The sequence below is a fragment of the Exophiala bonariae genome, assembly GCF_035927105.1.
Source record: "Exophiala bonariae strain CCFEE 5792 chromosome Unknown scaffold_1, whole genome shotgun sequence".
Lineage (NCBI taxonomy): Eukaryota > Fungi > Ascomycota > Eurotiomycetes > Chaetothyriales > Herpotrichiellaceae > Exophiala > Exophiala bonariae.
Genome location: NW_027042476.1, coordinates 1,894,429 through 1,916,314, shown reverse-complemented (window position 1 = coordinate 1,916,314; position 21,886 = coordinate 1,894,429). Strand labels below are relative to the sequence as shown.

At 50.3% G+C, this 21,886-nt stretch overlaps 8 protein-coding genes across 8 annotated transcripts; 4 read left to right on the top strand and 4 right to left on the bottom strand.

Annotated features, from left to right (window-relative positions):
* Positions 1–863: 863 nt before the first annotated feature.
* On the bottom strand, positions 864–1,707 carry LTR84_000685 (uncharacterized protein; the record flags this gene model as incomplete). The annotated part of the gene is made up of 3 exons (XM_064844315.1): positions 864–1,289; positions 1,364–1,514; positions 1,685–1,707. The coding sequence occupies 3 exons, from the start codon at positions 1,705–1,707 to the stop codon at positions 864–866; spliced, it is 600 nt and encodes a 199-aa protein (XP_064712175.1).
* A 788-nt stretch (positions 1,708–2,495) lies between these two features.
* Positions 2,496–4,287, bottom strand: LTR84_000684 (uncharacterized protein; the record flags this gene model as incomplete). The annotated part of the gene is made up of 6 exons (XM_064844314.1): positions 2,496–2,961; positions 3,014–3,390; positions 3,445–3,639; positions 3,685–3,927; positions 4,012–4,174; positions 4,235–4,287. 6 exons carry the CDS (start codon positions 4,285–4,287, stop codon positions 2,496–2,498), a joined length of 1,497 nt encoding a protein of 498 aa, XP_064712174.1.
* A 688-nt stretch (positions 4,288–4,975) lies between these two features.
* LTR84_000683 (uncharacterized protein) lies at positions 4,976–6,860 on the top strand (the record flags this gene model as incomplete). Its single annotated transcript, XM_064844313.1, has 2 exons — positions 4,976–5,616; positions 5,663–6,860. The coding sequence occupies 2 exons, from the start codon at positions 4,976–4,978 to the stop codon at positions 6,858–6,860; spliced, it is 1,839 nt and encodes a 612-aa protein (XP_064712173.1).
* Positions 6,861–7,117: 257 nt separating this feature from the next.
* Positions 7,118–7,699, bottom strand: LTR84_000682 (uncharacterized protein; the record flags this gene model as incomplete). The annotated part of the gene is made up of 1 exon (XM_064844312.1): positions 7,118–7,699. The coding sequence occupies one exon, from the start codon at positions 7,697–7,699 to the stop codon at positions 7,118–7,120; it is 582 nt and encodes a 193-aa protein (XP_064712172.1).
* A 2,243-nt stretch (positions 7,700–9,942) lies between these two features.
* On the top strand, positions 9,943–12,432 carry LTR84_000681 (uncharacterized protein; the record flags this gene model as incomplete). Its single annotated transcript, XM_064844311.1, has 7 exons — positions 9,943–10,323; positions 10,377–10,395; positions 10,607–10,642; positions 10,702–10,991; positions 11,046–11,812; positions 11,893–12,238; positions 12,316–12,432. 7 exons carry the CDS (start codon positions 9,943–9,945, stop codon positions 12,430–12,432), a joined length of 1,956 nt encoding a protein of 651 aa, XP_064712171.1.
* Positions 12,433–14,074: 1,642 nt separating this feature from the next.
* On the bottom strand, positions 14,075–14,731 carry LTR84_000680 (uncharacterized protein; the record flags this gene model as incomplete). The annotated part of the gene is made up of 1 exon (XM_064844310.1): positions 14,075–14,731. The coding sequence occupies one exon, from the start codon at positions 14,729–14,731 to the stop codon at positions 14,075–14,077; it is 657 nt and encodes a 218-aa protein (XP_064712170.1).
* Positions 14,732–14,987: 256 nt separating this feature from the next.
* Positions 14,988–16,366, top strand: LTR84_000679 (uncharacterized protein; the record flags this gene model as incomplete). The annotated part of the gene is made up of 2 exons (XM_064844309.1): positions 14,988–15,073; positions 15,154–16,366. 2 exons carry the CDS (start codon positions 14,988–14,990, stop codon positions 16,364–16,366), a joined length of 1,299 nt encoding a protein of 432 aa, XP_064712169.1.
* A 1,209-nt stretch (positions 16,367–17,575) lies between these two features.
* LTR84_000678 (uncharacterized protein) lies at positions 17,576–20,436 on the top strand (the record flags this gene model as incomplete). Its single annotated transcript, XM_064844308.1, has 2 exons — positions 17,576–17,672; positions 17,729–20,436. The coding sequence occupies 2 exons, from the start codon at positions 17,576–17,578 to the stop codon at positions 20,434–20,436; spliced, it is 2,805 nt and encodes a 934-aa protein (XP_064712168.1).
* Between the last annotated feature and the right edge of the window lie 1,450 nt (positions 20,437–21,886).

Sequence of the window (21,886 nt, the reverse complement as noted above, 5' to 3'; positions counted from 1 at the left end):
AGGCAACGCTCATTCACCAGTCACGCGACTGAAACCACCACTTCGGACTGAAGATTTCCTCGAGCATCTTCCCCCCCCCAAAACCTCACTTCTTGGTCACATATCTAATCCTCGTTCTTAATGTCTTCTGCATTTATGTCTTATTACAACATTCATCCTCCTCTCCAGCGCTATTTCAGGACCCTTGATGTCAATGTTGGAGTTGTCATGTATATATAGAAAAAAGGGGGACGGAAATCGGGATGCATGGAACTCGATGGGAAGTGGGAAAAAGTGTTCCGGCTAAAGCCAGCCCTGTCTCCTGTCTTTGTTGTTGACCATTGTGTATCATCTGTGTACATGTACTGTGGTCGTGGTGAGGTGGAGTTTGTTATTCCTAACGACGGATCCTACGACCTATTGCCACCAATACTTGAGGTTCATGATACCTTGAGCATATATCTGCTTATTTCTTAGAAGGAAATGCCTTAATCTCTCCACAATTTAATCTCTCGTCTCCTCTTTAATCAGATGTATCGTCTACTGGTTACTGACCTATCAAGATGGTGCCCGGAAACACTCGAAGCAGGAAATTTGTGAACTCTGCCCCGACATGTCTAACTATCATCTTCTCCTCTGATTGCCGAATTACTTAGGTATCCGTTGCACAGCGAGTGCTCAGTTTCACTTATCAACTTCTCTGCGCAACGGAGACTTCGGAATACTCAATACGGTAGAGTGTAATGTGGAGATCTTTCTCGTTGGAGGAATCTATCCCATCGTGTCTCTAGTGCCACGTGTGGTATACATCACTAATATTGACCTGATCACCAGTCATGGCACGCTGCATTCCATGCACGCAAGGCCATCCATTCAGAATCTCTCTAAGCATGCTCGCGTCTCCATCTCTCGACCTCACCCTGGTCGATCTCTCTCAGATCATTGACGTTGGCGACCTCACCAGTCACGGCGCCCTTGACGATCTCAAAGCCCCGCCCGAGCATTGTGCCCTTGCTGACCGCATACGTGGCGGTAACGGCCTTGATCTTAATGACGCCGATGCGCGGGTCGTTCTCGCTGCCGTCGTGCACGCCGTCGCCGAGGTCGCCCAGCCATGTCTTGAGCGTCGGCGTGTAGTACTTGGACACGGTGGAGCGGTCGGTGATGATGCTCGCGGTCCCCGAGATGGATGCCCAGCTGCCGTCCGTCGACGAGATGAAGGACATGTTCACGTGCGAGTCGGATTCTAGGTCTGATGTCTTGCCAGACTGCGTGTTCGTGTGGAAGAGTAGGTCGAGGCCGCCGGATTCCTAGTGTAAAGAGAGAGGTTAGAGTTGGGATTTGTTTGAGTGCGAAAGGACAGGTGAGTGTAAATGGTACATACCTGAGCAGCGAGTGCCATGGCTCGAGAGACCAGGAGACCCGAGTCCGCAATGCGGGTGGTCATCATGCCGAACTTTGAAGATTTAACAAAGGCATTGAGGTCGTTGATTTTCTCTTCGAGTCCTGGCTCGTCCTTGTTCTTGGCTTTGTATCTATCCAGGATATGATCTGATCAGAATTGAGACTTGGAAAAAGTAGCGTTCTTTTTCCGACCACCACATCGCTGGGAGGTTTTTTATGGCCCGCAAGGAAGATGGTTTGTCGAGATGAGGAAGTTGTAGATGGTGGGGTCAGAATTAGTCTGTGCTAAGGTAGAACTTACGGATCTTGAGGTTGCGAAGTCATTTTGATAGACTGCGTGGTGTTTGCGAATATGAAGCTGAGTGTATTGGAATTATGGAAGTGCTAGGTAATGGTAAGTGAGAAGAGGGAGGGAATAGAAGGCAGTGTTCGGAATGGATCAAGAGTAAATAAGAAGTCGGAGGTCACGTCAACATTAGTGACGTAGATGGGGTAAGTAGACCATATGTCGCTTCCCGTGTTCATTACTTTTGTGTAACGTGCCTGTAGTCTCCCGAACGTCAATCAGTCACAGGCAGGATCCAGTTGGTTGAGTATGACATAAGGGGGTCTCAAGCCGGTCGTGCCCATGGCATCGATGTCTGGAAGAGTCCGGCTTCTCCAAATCGATGCACGGTTACCGAACTCTGTGGCTCGATGATGGAGGGGCAGGTGGATGTTGAAGAAGGGAAAAGAATGAATCATGTCAGGTACTAGAAAATGTACTGCGTCACAGAAATTGCATTGGGTTCTGGATAGATGATCCTGCCGACTTGGGCGCCGCGTTTGCTCGTCCGTTGTATTTCAGCCTCGTTCTGGATGCTGTATTTTGTGGTTCTTGACGAGGCTATCAACATGCAAAGCTGCTTCAACCTTCGAGACACTTTGTCTGGTCTAAAAATCACATCAGGCGTTGTTGTTGAGTTGACAAGGCTGAGGTGTCTTGAAAGGATGTAGTTCCCAGCCAATAATGACTGTGACGTCAGCATCTAGTTCACTGGTGCCACTGGTTTCTGCTAACTACGAACCTAGTCACGTGGGCGGAACAACCATTAACATGTTAGCTCAGGCCTTCAGACGTCGATCTTTTCGGGCATCCAAGTGCTGAAAGCCATACCCTCTGGGGTTTCCTTCCATTGACCTGTCACCTCGTCCAGCAAGTCATTGCACGCTGTGGCTTCTTTCAATATGACCCCTTCAACATAGCTGCTTCGTGGCTTGATCTGGCAGCTGAAGGGCCTGGGCTCAACGGTAATCCCACCCACCAGATCATCAACATCATAGCTTATGGGCTGGCCATCAGCACCCAAAGATGGCGAAAAGTCAAAGCCCCAGACCAGACGAGCAATCCCATAGAACAAGGAGCGCTCGGCAATGTGGATCCCCTGGCACAATCGTCGACCTGCGCCGAAAACAAAATTGTCACGTTTGGTGCAATCCCCTGTCGCCGATTCAAATAAGGTGGTCTTATCATTTGCAAATCGATCAGGATTGAACCTGCGAGGGTCTGGCGAGCGTTTCGGATCCATATGGATCGTCCTGAGAATCGTCAAATCTCCTCTCCACCTCGACGGTAGGGATGCATACTCACCATACATTGTTGATAATTGTACTCCCTGCTGGAATCCTGTAACCGTTGTACCAGTCGTCTTTTATTGCGGCATGCGGCACTCCCAAGATAACTGTTGGCATCCAGCGCATGCTTTCTTTGATGCAACATCTAATGTATGGCAGATTTTCGTAATCGTCCAAGTTCGGAAGTCGGCCAGGACCTACAATACGGTCGATCTCTTCTTGGGCTCTCGACAAAACTTCCGGCCAGACCAAGGTAGCTTGGATAAATCCATACAGTATCGCAGCTGTTGTATCGGAACCTGCCTCCAACAATGATCCACTGATGTAACTTGCTTCCGCGTCCGAGAATCCTTCTTTATCCTGTGCACGCAGCAAATCATTGCAGAAACATGGCTTCCTGTAATGTCAGCAAAGCACTTGGAATATCGTTGCCGAGAGATCGCTCACATGACCTTCTCCACTGGACAACGCATTCTTTGTTCTCATCCACATCCTGAGGTAGTGTTCTCTTTCTGTTTCGAACAACGATTCAGCATACCTCACGTTTGGAGCCATCCATCTGGGTAAACTCTGAAGTATAGGGAACAAATCCAGGATTTGTGCACTGGCGCAAGCTGCTACTTCTCCCCAGTTGCTAAAATTCTATATCTGTCAGTACAGATTGGGGCTAGTAATAGTTGTACTGACCACAAAGAGCTCCTTCAGATCCGGGTCATTTACATCAGGACAGCGATGACCAAAAATGAGTTGCGTCGAAAGCGAGAAAGTATAACGTCGGATGTGGGACTGGAAATTTGCTGGGTCTTCGCAGAAAGCTTTTAACATGACCTTGTTTTCCAGATCTTGATAAGGTGCGTACGTAACAGCAGCTTTTATGTTGAGAATATTGTGTATCATACGGTGAATACTTCTCCATTTATCGCCATACCGCTATACAATGACTTGTCAGCGTACTCCCATGTCGAGTGGCTCGCGGCCGTGGATACACATCGGCTGGGCCGAATGTTGGCATACCATCACAACGAGTCTCATGCCGCCACTGGCAACTTGTTGACCAATAAACATATCGGGTCGGTCGGAATAATTACTGCTACGTTTGTCGAGCATCTCTTTTACGGCCACATCACTGGAGAGTACAATTATGGTCTTGGTACCAAGTTGCAATGAGAAGACAGGGCTTGCTTTCGTCAGTGTGCGCACTATGTACCTCAAGCAGGAGAAGCCACGCAGAACTCACCCATATTGCTCTGCCCATTTTTGCAACTGCAGATGTGGATTCTTGGCTGGCATCTTGTCGTGTCAGCATACAATGGTAATTGTTGAAATATACTGGTTGTACCTACTAGATGCAAGTTTCCCAATATCGGAATCGTGGGAGGCCCAGGAGGAACCCCTTTCGGTCGACGGCCCACCCTGATGAGCTTTGCCAGCGGGATCAGTCCTAATCCCAGCACAGCCACTATCAAGACATAGACACTGGTCATTTTGAGGCATGCAACTTTGATATTCTTGTGAAGCAAAAGTTGCCACAGCTGGTCGGATAGAGCGCGATGATAGATCGCTAATGCATACCATGCGCATTCGAAATCGAACTTGAGAGAAATTACTTATCGACCTTCTTAATAGACTGACTGGGAACCAGTGTGTCAAGGGTATCAGCGGCAACTAACCATAACCACAAGGCAAACCTTGCAAGTTGTGTTCTTCCGGGGCTCAAACTTTATGCTGGGAAATCGGCATAGGTTGCGATTGGTAGCATTACCGAACCAAAAGGGTAAGTCTCTTTCCCCATTGAACTTAATCTTGTTTCCCAATATCCTCGAATCACCAGTACAGCGTTGGCTTCATCCTTCAAAGTAGTAATGTTCATGACTGCCAGGGCACAACCTCCTTGATACTTATGAGTTGAGGATCCTTTTGACATTTCTACGTTCAGACAATCCAAGCTTCTGAGAACATACACTCACGTCCTTCAACGATGGCACAATCTACTGATCATCCAGATGGGACTCTGCAGACTTTGTCGCCCGGTACAATTGTCATTGCAGGTGGTGGACCTGTCGGCCTTCTCCTGGCTCATGTGCTCTCATTTTATGGTGTCAGATCAATTTTGTTTGAGCGCAATAAAACCACGACCAAGTGGCCCAAGATGGATCTCACCAACGCGCGGTCCATGGAAATCTTTCGAAAGCTAGGCCTTGCAGAAGATCTGCGCCTGCAGGGTGTACCTCCAGATGTTGATCAGGACGTGCTTATATCTTCTGGTCTTTCTCAGGAAAAGCCACTGACCAAGTGGGAACTCCCCGGGGTTGACAAATTCCGCAAGCGTATCCAAGAAGTGAATGATGGAACCCAGCCTCGGGAACCCTGGCAACGACTTTCACAGGCAGTATTTGAACGATGGCTGCGTGATATCTGCGATAAAGACCCATTGATCGAGCTTCATTACGGGTGGCGTGTAGAAAGTTTGGAGGAATCAAGGAACCATGTCCGAACCACTGTTGTCAATGTTGATAGTGGCGCCTCACGGACCTACATTTCTGACTACGTTGCAGGCTGCGATGGGGCTTCGAGTAAGGTGAGAAGGTCATTTCAGATATCTTTGGATGGCGGGCCTATGTCAGTAACGACTTCTTCATTCAGACCTCGCGCTAAACTGGCCTAGTCCCTCGTGTGCATTACTCGTCCACTTCAAATCCCGTGACCTGGCGCGCATCAGGAAGCAAGGCCGTTTCTGGCATATCTTCTTCCTGCAGCCACATGGTGGATTCGGTGCTGCAATCATCTCCCAAGACGAATTATACACCTTCACAGTTCATCTCTTCCTGCCACTCAGCGTCGATACTGATAAGATCGATTCGAGAGACGCCATCTATCGAGCTTTGGGTGGGTTGTATGGTGATTACCCCATTGAGATTGATGAAATCCTGGTTCGCTCGGTCTGGCGACCACATATTGCAGTCGCGAGGAAATGGCACAGCCCAGGCTACCGTGTATTCCTGGCTGGCGACTCGGCTCATCAGAACATCCCAACCGGAGGCTACGGTATGAATATGGGTATCGGTGACGCATTCGACCTTGGCTGGAAGTTGGCTGCCGTCATTAACGGCCAAGGCGGAGCTGGCTTACTGGCTTCATACGAGCTGGAGAGACGTCCGGTGGCACTACGCAATGTTGAACAATCTGGTGTTCATTTCAAGGTACACCAGGATCTGGAGGCTATCATTGCCGGACATGACCCCAAGAGTGTTGATGTGGAATCCGATGAAGGTAGCGCACTGCGAGAAAAGATCCACACTCACTATCAATTGCACGATGGTGAAAATAAAGACTTTGGGATCGAGATGGGCTACCGATATAATTCACCGGTCATAATGCGAGAAGAGGACGAGATGGAGCCTCCTTTCGATCCACACCATTTTGTTCCCACCACTTGGCCTGGTGGGCGAGCACCATCTCTTTTTCTGTCAGACGGGAAAGCAATCTATGACTTGTTTGGGAAAGATTGGACACTATTGAGCTTCTCTACTCAAGATAATGGTACTAGTCACATGGTAGACGCGGCTGAACAGTTGAGCATTCCGCTCACTCTGGTGGATGTCTCACAAGAGCACCTCGCCGGAACTATCTATGAAAAGCCACTGGTACTAATCCGCCCTGATCACCACGTCGCATGGAGGTCAACCGGTGTGGATTCTCTGGAAACAGCGCGATATATCTGGACGATTGTGAGCGGGCTAGCTGGCGCTTGTTTGTCTCAAAGTGGAGAACCACAGCCAACGCGTGCGTTCACTTCTACTGATGGCGTAGAGAGCCAGGTGAATGATTTTGCACTTGAACAAATGGGCGACTTCCAACGATAAAGCTCCTGGCTATGTGTCATATCATATGCTATGCCGTTGATTCACACGTTCTGTTCATGTCCAGTACTTGGCTGTGTTTAAGTTGTCCACATATTAGAGGTACTATGCTACATGATTTGACTGCTTGATTGTAAAATCATGTTACAGAGAGCAATTTGTCAGAACCCCACCCCCCCCCCCCCCCCCCCTCGGGATGATAAGTCGCGTGATACTCAAATGTGCGAAGTACCAGCATATTGAACATTTTAAATAGCAACTCAAAAGAAATCTGGAAGTCCACGTGGTCCGACTTCCTCCCTTTTCATTAACTCTGCCTCAGGCTTCCCATCTGAAATCTGTTGAATCCAGTCTTCAGGGTCGAAATCTGTCCCAATAGGATTCTCTGCGAACTGAGCAGATTTCATGAAGTCGGTCGCGGCAGCCGGGTTGTCGAAGTTATCGACCTGAGTCTCAATCATGTTGCCATCGGGATCGCGATAGTAGATCGATGTCGTGGGACCGTGGTTGACCGGCCATAACGGCGAGATGCCCTTTTGCTTTCGCTGCCGATACGCTAACAAGAGTGTGGACAGAGAATCGAAAGTGAAGGCGATATGCTCCAGCCCGCAGGACGTCTTCTGCTTGGGCTGAGTGCCGGGGGCGCCAAGAAGTGCGATGCGATGGTGTTCCTCGTCGTATGAAATGAACGCCAGCATCTCGTTCTCGTATATCACCTGCCCTCCCAGGAACATCGTGTAGTAAGCAACCATCGCCGGCAGATTGTTGGTTCGGAGCACAACGTGTGCTAGTTTGCTGGGACTGATGACCTGCCCGGCGGTGGCGTTGAAGTCGACGACCATCTTCAACGATAAAAGTAATGAATGGGCTGGTTAGACAAGGAGCTGGATCCAGGATGACCGTCGGACTATGGATGGTGCTCAAAGTCTTTTAAGGTTCGGTTTCACAGCTGGATCGCTGTCGTACGAGTGGTAACGTGATCTTACGAAGTACGCTGTGTAAACATAGTCCAATCACTGGTGTGTGGCTGCATGGTCTGGACTACTCCGGCCCGCGACCCCATGGGGAATGAATATGGGTTAACCAGATTAGGTCGGCGAATGCATAGGTCTAGTCGAGGCAAGTCTAGGGACGGAGCGGGATGCAGCCCGACTGCATTATCGACCCGGGTCATGAACAACCCATCCATGCTCGTGCCTGGGGAAAGGTGCCAGCAACTTCAGCCAGAGCTGTGTTCCGAAAGGCTGGAATTCATGAGAAACACAGAGGCTATTGCCAGGAAGTGAAGTCATGACCTCCGACATGATGTATCCCTGGTTGCAGGAAGATTTGATGGAGGTGAAACCCGAGCATTTCTTGAGACTATGGAAGTGGTCTGCGTCTCATCACTAACAGTGTCATGAGAAAAGGAATTAGTTCCCTCTCCAATAATCTTCATATATTCGGCAAGGGTGGTTCCTAGATATGTCTCGTAGTATTAGCTATTGTCTCGACAGCCTTCAGCTGCGCAAGGATGCATCAGAGCCTCAAATAAGGGCTGGTTGACTGCAAGATAGTGCCTCTCGTACCGCAAAAGCCTCGTACCGGCTGATTTTCACAACACCTTCCGCATCCATGTCTACGTCGACTTTGCCACAGAACCGCATCTTCAGAGGTTCGTTGGAGACAGCCCGGACAATCTCAATTGACCCAAGTAGTACAAATTGGTTTTCATTAGTGGTACTGGCGAACAGACCAACAACGGTGTGCTTGCGTGAGGCGATACCGCTCCATGAGGCTTCACGTGAGGCTTCGATAGCTGTGCGAAATATCAGCTATTTGTCCAGCAGGCTTTGGTATGTCTCTTGCGTCAAGAATAGTTTGGTAGCACACAAGGTGCTAACGGGGTTGTTGGGCGGTGAGACTGCGAGTATCTGCTTATCCTTCTGACCTTGCAACGCTGGCAGCGCGCCGGCTTGAAAGTGAGCATGCTCCGCAAAGCAGCTCGCGAAACTCGCCGCCGCCGATCCACCACGTTGGTCAGCAGAGGTAAAGAGCACTGACAACAAGGTTGACACCTGCTCATTTATTCGGGAGGGCATGGCTGAAGTGGCCGAGAGTCTTGTATACGAAGGTAATTCGATAATGTTGGAAAAGCATGAAGTTGTAGCCCCTTTTGTGATAGCCTCAGGGCTCCATGGCCGTGGAAAAGATATTGAATAGTGAACGGAAGGTGGAGCGAACCAAAATCTGGCCTCGGCTTGAATTACATTTTTGATCATACAATCACCAGAACAGAGTATCTGACAAAGTATTCGCCGAATCCTTCACCATCTAATTCGTGGATGGAAGACACAGACGGACTCTGCAGGCTGAGTTGAGTGAGGCGATTGTGTCAGGACAAGGTCCCCGAAACTAGTGGAACCTTGGTCTCGCCATTCATCGTCTTCGGACAATGCTTTCGTTGCATCGCAAGTATCATATCTTTTACTGCACTGACTTGAAGAACACCTCGGATAGCTTTTCCTGCCCAGAGCCAATACACTATGCCTCTTTGGTTCGGAGTTTCGATCTACTCCTCAGACTCACAACGGCTGCGGGGAAACGACATTGGCGCATTGACCGAGGATCATCTCTGTTGGTCGCCAGTCGAGAATCTTTCGAGCACAGTGACTTGAGTTGGCCATCATGGCGACTGATGATCTCTGGGCTCAAAAACCGATCTGTGTAGGGATAGCCTTACTCCTTACACTTAAGTGAATCTGCGAAGTGTCGACCAGTCTGCATCGACTTTCGAAGCCTATCTGGATGGCCGCAGCGAATGGCCGGCGGCCGCGCAAGAAGCGCGAGGCTGCTTGTGATTATTGCAAATTGAAGAAAATCAGATGTACCTCAGAGTCCCCTTTATTGAAGATACAAGCATTGATGTTATCTCAAAGGTAACAGAGCCAACGCAGCAAGTTGTGCCAACTGTCTGGATCGAGGACAAAGCTGCACAGCGGTAGGTTTGTCCCCAAGAAATACCATCGCCAGATCCATAGCTCCTCGTGCAAGACTGGATTCATCGCAAGACCGTTCAAATGCTTCGGGCGCCGCTACAAAGAAAATGACAACACTGGACTCTCTTGCGAATGCGGCAGCCTCGTTCAGCCGCATGACAACCGCTGTGCCACTGGACTACGAGAGCCTGATTGCTACTGGCATACAGTCCAGCACCGCAAACCCTTTCATGCCTCCTGTGACATTCGAGTTTGATACTCAGTGCGATGGCTCGGAATCTATTGTACCTGTAACTCTCCCGGCCAACTTGCAGCAATTTTCACGGCCTCCAGACATCCTCCCACAAACCCCAAGCAATGCTCAAACCTACCAACGCAGCAGCTCTTATAATGCCAACCACGGTCCCAGCGTCCTGCAGCCAGACCCAGGACTATTGTCTCCAACGGAAGGATCCTTCGAAGACGTTGGCCTCTCCTCCAACGAGTTAGTACGTCGTCCCTCGCGTTGACCAAAATCTCCCCCTTACTGATGCCTGAACAGAACAATTGGGAATACCACGGTACTGCTCCATATGTTGTTGGGTACATTTTCTAATTCGTCTACGTAAAAAGGGCCTCGGTCGTGTCTCTCCCTATGCTCACAGTCAGGAATTGCGTGGGTCGAGAGCCGAACTGGCAGCCAGGGATTTCGGACCTCAGCAGAAAAGCTGACTGGCGACATAACCCGAAGACTAAAATTACCCAGCCAACTCCTAATGAAGCTTGTCCCAGACCCAGACCCATCCACCGCTTGGAAGTACACTTCAGGTATGGTTGGGCTTCTTCTGTGGCATTCGCTAGGCATGTTTGTTGACAACTCCGCCTAGCCTACTTCCAGTATGCGTTAGACGCCAGTATGGGGGTCGTGCAGCGATCGACATTCGAGACCCAACTGACTTCCTACCTCAATGGAGTGACCAGCCATGTCGATGTTGCGTGGCATGCGCTCCGCAACGCGATATATGCGTCAGGCTGCAGGATTCACCTATCTGAAACTCAGTCCTTCCAAGAAGCCAATCGGGTGGCTTGGACGTACTTCGAGAATGCTCTCGCGTTTTACGCCCAGATTCTCTTGTTCAGAACATCTCTGACAAGTGTTCAGGCGCTCACCGTCATGGTGAATACTGAAGAATCACCCAAGTTGTGGCTTAGTGTGACTGACTTGAAATAGGCCTATTACTCTCAGAACTTCGGCAGCCCGTGTCTCGAGTATATGCTTTGTAACAATGCTTTAGCACTTGCGGTTGGGAGGGGTTTGCATCGAAAGCCCACCCAAGGCTGGAACCTAACGCCCGCGGAGCGCTCGCATCGAAGCTGCATATTCTGGGCGTTGTACTGTCTCGAAAAGCAGATAGAGAAGCAATCTGGAAGGCCATCGGTCAGTATCGAATCTCCGAATGCTGCAGAGAGTGCCTGGGCTGACGCTATTGACCAGACAATAAACGACGATGAGGTAACCTGCGAACTCCCCGAACCATCGCTTGTGCCCAACGAGTCACTAAATCTGACATACTTGACACTTCTCGCCAAGTTGTCTCGATTCGCCTCACTCGTCACCCGTCAACTATCAAGTGTTCGAGTCATGCGCCTAGGAGCACAGGAACTGGTCACTTTGGTTGTCAAACTCGACGAGCAACTTGCTGCTCTGAGATCGAGTCTGGAACCTACTATCATGCTCGGCGGCGCCATGAACCCGAATCGCCTTCCGCCGGGGATTACACTTCAACAGGCTGTCTACCTCCATTGTTTCTATCACACTACACTGTTAGACATACACAGTACCTTGATCCATCCGTGGAGCAAAAGCCTTCTAGGTCTGACGCCGCATCGAGTCTTACGATCCCAAGTCGAAACATCGGTTGAGACGGTCTTGAGAGCATGTCACACTGCCATGTTGACTCTAAACTACGTCCACATTGATGCTGCAACCCCTGTACCGTACGTTGACTTCGCTTGAGACACATCCTAACCCCGGAGAAAGCTACATATAAACTGACAAAGAAATTCACGCCACGTAGGCTCAGCTTCGTCGCGCCAATCTGTGTCCTCACCAATCTATTCATCTGCATCCTACAGAACCCCGGGCACCAGCAGGTCGCGAGAGCCCTGTCCCTTATGGAACTCGGCACCGCTTTCTTCACCCGCTTGCACGTCGCCTCTGATTCGGCTGTGCCAATGGAATTTGCCAAAGAATTGACTGCCCTGGCCCGGGAAACGTCGCAGAACTTCAACCTGCGTGCTTCACCATTGAACCGTGGAACTGACGGTTCGGAATCCCGAAACCTTTCTACTGTCCCAGTGACAACAGCAGATCCTCCTTGTGACTATCACACCCCGGACTTTGTCTTTCCGGACGATTCTCGAGTATGTCCCCTTTTCCCAGCTGTCGTTCATGCGCCGGGATGTACTGACCTTTTTTCTTCTCTTTGTCTTTGAAGCAGGAGGTAATCAATCGGGAAGAGCTTGACTTGCTTGAGTTCGAACAGTGGAGCATCTTGATCCCGGCGGATATAGATCTCGATGGCATCGATTTTCCGATGCCTGTTGGGACCAACTGACCAGCTAGCAGGGCGGTCGAACGAGAACAACCGCCCCCATTGCTCTGCTTGACTCAACACTCCGTGTGATCGTTCTCGAGCCGTCCAACGAACAGGTGGTGTGTGTGGTCAAACAACTCACCGTTTCGCATGAAAGTCTCCGAATGCCAACATGCAATCCTAATGCAATCCTAATCCTCGGCCTTGACGTCGAGACAACTTGTGGTACAAGATTTCCTTTTTCCCATGTGCCTGGGCATTTGGTCACGTAAAGGAGGGATAGGATGGCCCCGATGGTGGCATCTCCTTCTCAGATACAGTGTTCCTCCTGAATGAAGTGGTTGGTTTGAGCCCAAGTTGCACATTGTAAAACGACTTCGGGTAGTGAGTACGAGGAACCGCCCGCCAACGTACCCACCTACCATAGTCTACGATGGTTTCGTGGTATAGACCACTGGGGACGGCAGTCAACTAAAGTCATGGCTGGAGTTTGCAGCCAATGTTCATCACCTTCGGGCTTGGTTTCTTAGGCATGACGAGTGTTGCTCACCCAGAGCCGATCTACATGGAGTGACCTCTGAGCTTATTTTGCAGACGGTGGCGGGACAAGACGGGCTGGCTCAATGGAACGGCGATCGAGTCGCGGCTGCTGGTAATGGTAGGGCTCTCGAGAGTGATTTGTTTCTCTATCACTGTGGTAAAGGTGCCTGCTCTCTTATAGCTGAGGGTCCATTTACCAAGATCGCACTACGGTAGCTCTTGTCCCCCACCGTCAATTTTCTGCTGGTCCAAAAATCACAAAAGGCATGCTGCAACGAGATTTTGGGGGAATCTCCAGTGTTGGATATCTTTGATAACACTGATTGGAGTGGTCCTTGACCGAACCAGAGCCTGGGCTCTGGTGAACATATCGGATGGTGTGGGAGAGGTCATGCTTGTGTTGCCAATGAGCTGTGTTTGTATCCAGGATTTGGCACCGGGGAAAGCGGTTCTTTTACTCCTGGTTGCACTGATGAAGCCCTTTGAGGCCCAGCGTGTAATCAGCGTCGCAATGCGTCTAGTCCTCCCTCCTTTGCGCTTATGTTCGATTCATGATATTGACAGAGCTTGTGTCTCAGGCGGACATCGCAACAAGTTTTGCCGTAATATCTGATAGTGAAGAGGCCAGCTGGCATCGGTGCGGCCATAAAGCCGGCGCAACATCGACATCAGAGGCTCCGCAGGCTCGAAAAACATTGGGCCAAAAAGTCTCATAGCTCTCCGAGAGGGTAACAGTGGTGTATGCTCACCCATACACTAATTTCAGCGATAGGGGGTGCTCTTCGCCAAAACACAGCTTCATCATGGCTCAGGGATTGCTGAGACGCACAGCTCATGACGACGCCGCCTGAACGAGTTGCACGGATGTTGTTATGACTGTGAACAAAGACATTTCGGTTTCCGTTGTGGTTCAGGTTGAGAAGCGATACGTTCCGGAAGAAACTGGAATTTCAGGTGCCAGCTGCCTGATATTTGAGCCAGAGCTACCAAAGTAGCTTCTCCAGGCCAGATCCCATGAGAAGAGTGGTGGTAATGGTGTGCGTCAAGTCGACCATAGGAGGCCAATAGCCCTCTCGGGAGACACTGATCATGTACTCCATCAGTTGTCAATCCGCTGGTTGAATTAGGTGATGATACCCAAGCGACCTTCCCATTCATCTTCCTTCTTGATCCCGTTGTCGCCGTTATTACCCTTCCTCCGCTTCTCATTTCGTTTCCTCCGCTTCTCTTCACGCTCCGCAGCATCGATTTCCTCGGCCTTTTGAATCCGAGCCTGGATATCCACCTCGCCGAGTCTCTTGTCCTCTTCCTCCTGCGCTCTCTTTCGGGCCTTGAGCATCTCGAGTCTTTCCCTCACATCCTGTAACGTCGCTCTCTTGACCTCACCGGATTGTCCCGTGTTGATGAGATGTTGCTTCGAGTTGAGATGCTCAATATATTGTACGTTGTCTTTGTAGGTGAGGTCGCAAGCCTCGCAGTAGAAGCCAGCGCCTCGGCCTCGCTTCCCCACGCCGGAGCCTGCAGGTACCAAGGTGCTCTTGCCGACCATGGATGCCACATCTAGTCGCGACCCACGGGCAGAGGTCGAGTCCAAGGCGGAGAAATCGACGGGCTTGTGCCATTTCTTGCCCTCGAGTTTTGCTTCGTATCGGGCTTTGGCTTCTTCTTTTCGTTCCTCTGCCTCTTTCTTGCCCTTGGCTGCGTATTCTTCCTTGTCCCAGGTTCTTCGGAAATCGGTATCGGAGGCAGGTGCCCCATAGGCAGATTTCCGGTCTGCCATTGCTGGAGTGGGGAGTACAGGTAGATGTACGGGGATGTGTGAATGGGACTATAGTCTAGGAAGGGTAGAGATGTCGACGATAGAAGAGAGGTCAAGAAGTGAAGCCTACTGAAGTGCCACTATTATTTAAGCATCTCCAATTTTCCTGACGCGGGGAAATTTCCCGGGAATTTTCTTATCGATTCATCAGTCATCGTCCTGCGCCCCGAGTAGAGCACTGGAACTACAATTTGGACTCCTCAATTCCTCTTCAACAATGAGCATGAAAACCTCTCCGTTCGATCTGGCCACCTGCGCCAGACCGAACATTCTCAAACTGCAACCCTATCGATGCGCCCGAGAGTAAGTCTTCCTCCGCCTTCAGTAGCATTCCCCAACGTCTCAACCCGCCGTTGACTGATTGACTCACGTTTGACTTGAAGTGACTACAAAGACGACGGAACCAACATTCTTCTCGACGCCAATGAGAATGCCTATGGTCCAAGCTTAGCAAAAGATAACCATGGCTTCTCCGCGTTTGGCTCTCTCAACCGATACCCTGATCCCCACCAGATCCCATTGAAAGAGCAGTTCTGCCGATTGAGAAACACTCATACCCACACAAGCAAAGATCTCAAGCCCGAGAACATGTTCACGGGAACCGGTTCAGACGAAGCGATTGACGCCTTGTTCCGTTGTTTTTGCACTCCGGGCAAAGACAAGATCCTTACCTGTCCTCCTACCTATGGCATGTACTCGGTGTCCGCCGACGTCAACGACATTTCCATCGTCCAGGTCCCACTTCAACCCGAGGATGGGTTCTCTCTACAGCCCGAGGCCATCTGCGACAAGCTCTCCTCCGAACCTAACATCAAGATGGTGTATATCACTTCCCCAGGCAACCCCACGGCTGCTCTGATCAAAAAGGAAGACATACGACAGATACTGGAGCATCCTACCTGGAACGGGGTGGTGATCGTGGATGAAGCATACATTGATTTCTCTCCGGAAGGATCCAGTCTGGCCGAATGGGTGTTGGAGTGGCCCAACTTGGTCGTACTGCAGACTCTCAGCAAAGCATTTGGACTGGCCGGGATTCGTCTGGGAGTAGCATTCACCTCCAAGGAGATTGCAGCATTGCTCAACAATATCAAGGCACCTTATAACGTTTCAGAACCGACCAGCGTCATTGCAATCCACGCATTACAAGGTGAGGGTTTGAAAGTCATGGAAGAGTACAAGGCCAAGATCGTGGCACAGCGCGACCGAATGCTGAAAGAACTGCCCGGAATTCCAGGCATTGGCCGAATCCGAGGAGGAACTGCATCCAACTTCTTGCTGGTGGAGATACTGGATAAAGCAGCACAAGATGGAGGACAGCCTGACAATGTGACAGCAGTTCAACTTTACGAAATCATGGCAGAGAAGCGGGGAGTAGTGATGAGATTCCGTGGCAAGGAATTGGGGTGCAAAGGTTGCGTACGAATAACAGTGGGTACGGAGAAAGAGGTTGATCGATTCTTGGTGGAGATCCAGTCGGTCCTGCAGCAGATCTTTCAAGGTCGAGGCTTGGAGCAGAACGGAACCAACGGTTTGGCGAGCAGTGGAGATTCAGAGGAGAAGCGTGAGGCACAGGCCAATGCTGTGATTGCTTGATGATGAAGATGATGAGATGAATGGTTGATGTAAATGCAGATGCAAGCTCAGGCTTAGGATCGCGACGACAAGATGTGAAGTCTCCAAGAGTCGGGGCTTAAAAGGCTGACATCCCAGGCGCCAGGCACCGAAACCTGGAATTCATTGCGGCCTGGACCGAACAGTACCTTAACTAACCGTGGCTTCAACGGTGCATCCAGCAGTGACTTTTGCACGAGCCACCAACCAACTGGGCAATGATGGGCAGTGGGCACTCAGCAAGGTTGCCTCGAGATATCTACCACCAAACTAGTATGAGTAGCCAACGATCAGGCTGCCTGTGGATAACCAGGAAGCCCAGTGACAAGCGGGCTCATTAGGCGGGGCATGTCAGGCAAGACTGGGACGGATAGGGCCTTTTTGCCGGGAGTTTAACTGGAACCCTAGGCGCTATAGCGTCTAGCCACAACTGGCTCTGGTCTCCCACTAAACCCAATACCGACATGTGTTTTTGTGCAGGTCAACCCTGCCTGCCACAGACACCTGTGACTCCCACGCCTGGACATGCCTGCGCCTGCCTGCGCCTACGCCAGAGCCCTAGTGAACATATTTACATCTTGAACCTCACAAATCACAACCTGCCAACACATCATCTGCCTTATTCCATCTATCCAATTCATTCACTCCCTCACTGACACCTTCACTCGTTCACTAGTTGATCTAACACTTACACTCTGAATCCCTGCATTTTCTCAGGAACCACAGACGCCCTCACAGATCCCCTCGCACAACTCATTCTCGTGCGTTGCCTGGCTTGTCCCGCCCAGTCCCTCCATCAAAATCAACGAATGGTATTGCTACCCAACTGACAGCCACTCTCCTCATTGCACCTCGTTTGATAATATCATCATCGTCGCCGGAGCACCGAGTACGAGTACCACAAGAACTTGACTTTGATCCTTCTGTTCAACAACTCCTGGCTTACCATTCATCTTCCCTCACTTCAAGTTGTACAACGGTCACCGATCACACCCCGGGATTGAACAACTCCTCTATCATTTCAATCTCAACCAACCATTCACCACTTGTTCCCGCTGCTTGGCCCTGCGCCCACATTTCCCGTCGATCTTTGGTGTTGGAATCATGTTGAATGACTTCAAAGCAAGACCGTTGATTATCATATCCCACCTCTGAGAGCGTCAAGATCACCTCTCAATCACCACCGGCATCATGGTCAAGGCCGATGTCAAGCGGGATTATTATGCCGACCTGGATTTACCCCCAACGGCAGACTCTGAAGAAGTCAAGAGGCAATTCAGACTGTTGGGTAAGCTGCTCAATTGCCCCGTCTGTGTTTCCTGACACTCCCTAAATAATCTCCAGCCAAACAATATCACCCAGACCGCAATCCCGGTCATGAAGCTGAAGTCGTCCCAAAGTTTCAGGCAGTCCAAGCCGCCCACGAGATCTTGATTGATCCCGTTGAGAAGCTGAAATACGACCAAGGCAGGGCAAAACTTGCTGCAAAGAACGCCACCACATATACCCCCGATCCATATTCTTTTGCCCGTTCCAATGCTCAAAAGCCTACAACGGCAGGGACTCCCTTCAACTTTCCTCCTCCAAAACAACAAGAGAGACGCTCCCCATTTCCTCCCCCGAATCAAAAGCCTGCTTCGGCGGGCGCTGGGAAATTCGAAGCCTGGGCCCGCCCTGCTCCAAATGCCAATGCCTGGGATCGCAGCAGATTTGAGGCCGAGGCTGGCGCTGCTCGTGGCTTTTCCAACATGAGACAATCACAGAATCCTCCTCAGATGCCCCCACGAACCAGCCGACAACATCCCACTGCACCAAAACAGCCCCCGCCCGCTGAGACGGCTCACATCCCCAATGTCCCTCCAACCAGTTTCCCCGGGTTGTCAAGGACTCAAAGTGCTCGGAAGCCTACAGGCTACATGCCAGGTGCCTATGGCAACGCTGATGAGCCTGCTGCCCCACGCACGTCGGCTTATGCGCATGTCAGAGCTGAACGTCCATATGCTCCTCCTCAGCCTCCAAATATCCATGTATCTGAACCTTACAATGTGCGATCTCCCCCTGTATCTCGAGCAAGACCCACCGTGAGTCCGTTACGACACACTCGCTCTTCAGATCACGAAATGCGATCCGAACGTGTCAGCACATCACGTCCATCAGCCAAGTACGGTGGTCTCGGTGGAGAGAGGATTGATATTCATGATGATGGCCTGCATCGGTCTGCCAGCGTTCGCAATTCTCCGGTCGAACCGGCTTGGGAAGATCGAGGTCCCTTTGGTCGAAGCTCGGGGCGATATGAGCACGTGCCTCGTCACCGCAGTGCAAGTCCTAAAGTTAGCTCAACTGGCGTTCATGCTGATTATTCCTCATCTTCGGGTGAAGAGGAGGTCATACAGATGGGTTCAAGACCAAAAGCAACCCCCAAGAGTCGGCCCAAACCACAGACCGGTCCTAGTTTTCAAGCTTTTGCTGACGATGATCCCGCTTTAACTGGGCATTTCCCCAGTACTAATTATACAAAAGTAGTCAACGACTCTCAACACCACTATCCTCCTCCTGAACCCAGGGAGCACACTCGAAAGCCTTGGACAGATATGGCTTCCCCCGATGAGCTCCCCCGAAATGAATTCGATGGACGTGGTGGAAATATGGATGGTCCCAAGTATGCTTCTACTTCCCTTAATCAGTCTCCCTATTCTTGGTCTCATTATTGTGGTCCCAATCGCACGCAACGAGGGCAGTCTTTCAACGGCATTCCTTCATGGGCAGTCCCTTCGACTGTCTATCCGCAAAGGACTCCTCCACGTACGGAGCCACGAGAGACCCCTCGTCGCGCTGCTTCTGATGCTATTACTAGCGCTGATCTTCTTAGATCTTCTCGCAATTCTTTCTTCAATGAGAAATTCACTAATCGCGGTGTTAGTCACAACGAAAAACCAACTCACCATGTTAATGGTACTTTCGTGGCATCTGAGTGGCATGACAAGGTTACATCAGATGATTTCCGGCCGAATCTGAATGACGCTCAATTACGAAAGTCTCCTTCGAAGACTTCGCGCACAGTTAAGCCTGTCACTCGTGGTCGTGGACTTTCAAGAGCTGCTGATCAAGAAGGTCATTCCTCCTCGGAAAGTTCTACTGGGCCTCGAGGTCAACATGCCGAAGCTCACCGTCGAGACGATCCTCCTGTCAACAAAGCAACAGCATTTCAGCCAGGAAAACTTGCTGGTGATTGGGCTTCAAATCTCAAACCATCCACTGGCCAAGGGGAAGTTCGAGCAGCATCGCACCAGGGAAAGGATGATTCGAGTTCGACCAGTTCGAGAGAGCCATATGTCGTGGTAGAAGAAGATGTTATGGACGTGGACGACCAGCCTGTGACAGGTAATGGTCACCATCGAACTTCTACTAATGGTATCAATCACTCGGTCAGGGACTCATCCAGACGATCAAGCAAGAGGCAGTCCATGAATGGAGGAGTAGACTTGAGCGACCTTGCAAAACATGCGCCGTTTGCAGCCAAAGCTGGTGGTTTGAAGGATATGGACGAACTGGCCGCCAATCTTCCCTTTGAATCTCGTGCCGAGAAAAATGTCGATCTGGAACGAAAGCAATCAAATAACAAAAATCCTCGTCCACTTGCCATGCCTCGTCCACCACGAGCTGTGGTACCACCAGCGGAGGATCGCCTCACACCGGATAACTTCATGCAATACTGTCAAAACATGGCGGCATACATGAAGGAGTGGAATAATTTCAATGCGAGCATGCTTGAGCACTTTCGCCACCGTCAGGACATGGTCTGCGGGAATATGCTCGACAACTGGATCACAATCCGATCAGATGGTCCAGATGCACACGAAGAGGATAGAGACACAGGAATAGGTCTGACTCGTTCGCGATCATCAAGTTATGCAGGGTATGCTACTTATATGCAATGGCTGCAAGAAGATGCCAGGTGCCGCGAATGGTGGGATCACGCGAACGAATTACACCTGAAATGTGTTGAGGATTTGGGCCGTATTAGAGAGAAGGCGAAGAACTCTTTCCGTTGATTGTGGTGGACTTTTGCATTGCTAATGAAACTTTGGAAGCGGGGAGTCGTGTGGCTATGTTGAAGGCTCTTTCACATGGAAATTTGTTTGTGTACAATTATGCATGGTTTGCGGGTTTCGACGATTAAAGGACAGAGCGCCAGATGGAGATGGATACCCATTGAACTTGAGGATTTGGGTTTTTTTGAACCAACGATACGACACGAGGTCATACGAGATTATACGACCCGACATGATTCGATTCGATTCGACCGCGATACCACAGCCATTAGATACTGTTTGAATTCTTCGACGAATTGCCTTGCCTTGCCTTCCCTGGCCTGGTTGGATGATCATCTCACCAGGGACTGGGTCGGCTTATCCACCGCAAACATGGATAGATAGGTATGATTTCGTTGGAGTTTGATTGCACTATAGGTCTCGTCATAAATACGAAATGCTGCAACAAGGCCAGGTCGACTGTAGCCCTGTTTTTGATTGTCCTGGCTGTAGGTACTTGGAGACCTCTGTAGATACGTGCGGTTGCGCGGCAATGTACAGTACATTCGTATAAGGCTCAGAGAATCTTGTTTGCTCAACAAACATGCATGCCTTTCGACCGGCTTCGACGAATATCCAACTGCTGTACCTTGGTCTAATACGACTCATCATCCCCCTATCTATGTAGATCATTCGGTGTGAGATGACATGGATGCCCGACTATCTTAGTACCTCGAGAGGTACACGAACTCCAACGGTCGGGATAGACTTTCGGGCCTAAACTAAGCTTCCTAATTAAATGTATTCATACCTAGTGAGACATGTTCCTGTTGGCTCTCCAGGGGTCGAGGGAACAGTATGTTCGCGGGTTGCCTTCAGACCTCGATGCCGTGATCGAAGTCTTGTTCTCATTGTTTAAATTCTTCACGTGCCTCTCTGACACCGCCATTTCAGGAGTCAGCGTAGCTACATTTGCTCAGGTACGTAGATGCTGAGGCTGACAAGTCAGAAATCACAGCGTAAGCGCATCATTTCGACAGGAACCTGTTTGCCAGATGGCAAAGTTTGTTAGGCGTCCAAGATAGGAATTCTATCCGTTGCCATTCTGTCTTCTCCAATTCTTCACTTCCACACGACATTCTTTTCCTCATACCTTGAATTCCCAAATCTTTCTTCGGCGAAATACTCGGTCAATTTTTAGAGATCTTTGCTCGAACTACCATGTACGGATTGATGCAGTCCCTTGAAGATCCATCTCAGCGCGTGGCGTAGTGCGGAGTAGCGGATTTCGCCAGCAGTCGTTGGTGTTCCTTCACGCGTTGTGTCTCCTCCTACGTCGTTTGCCGAGACTGAGTGGACAGGGTGGTTGTTGTGCTCGCCCTCGCTCGCTCATATCCTTTGGGTAGGTCGCTCATTCTGGAAAGCCTGCCGTATCTCATTTCTTTGTTGTGACTTCTTGCCTCTCGTGTTT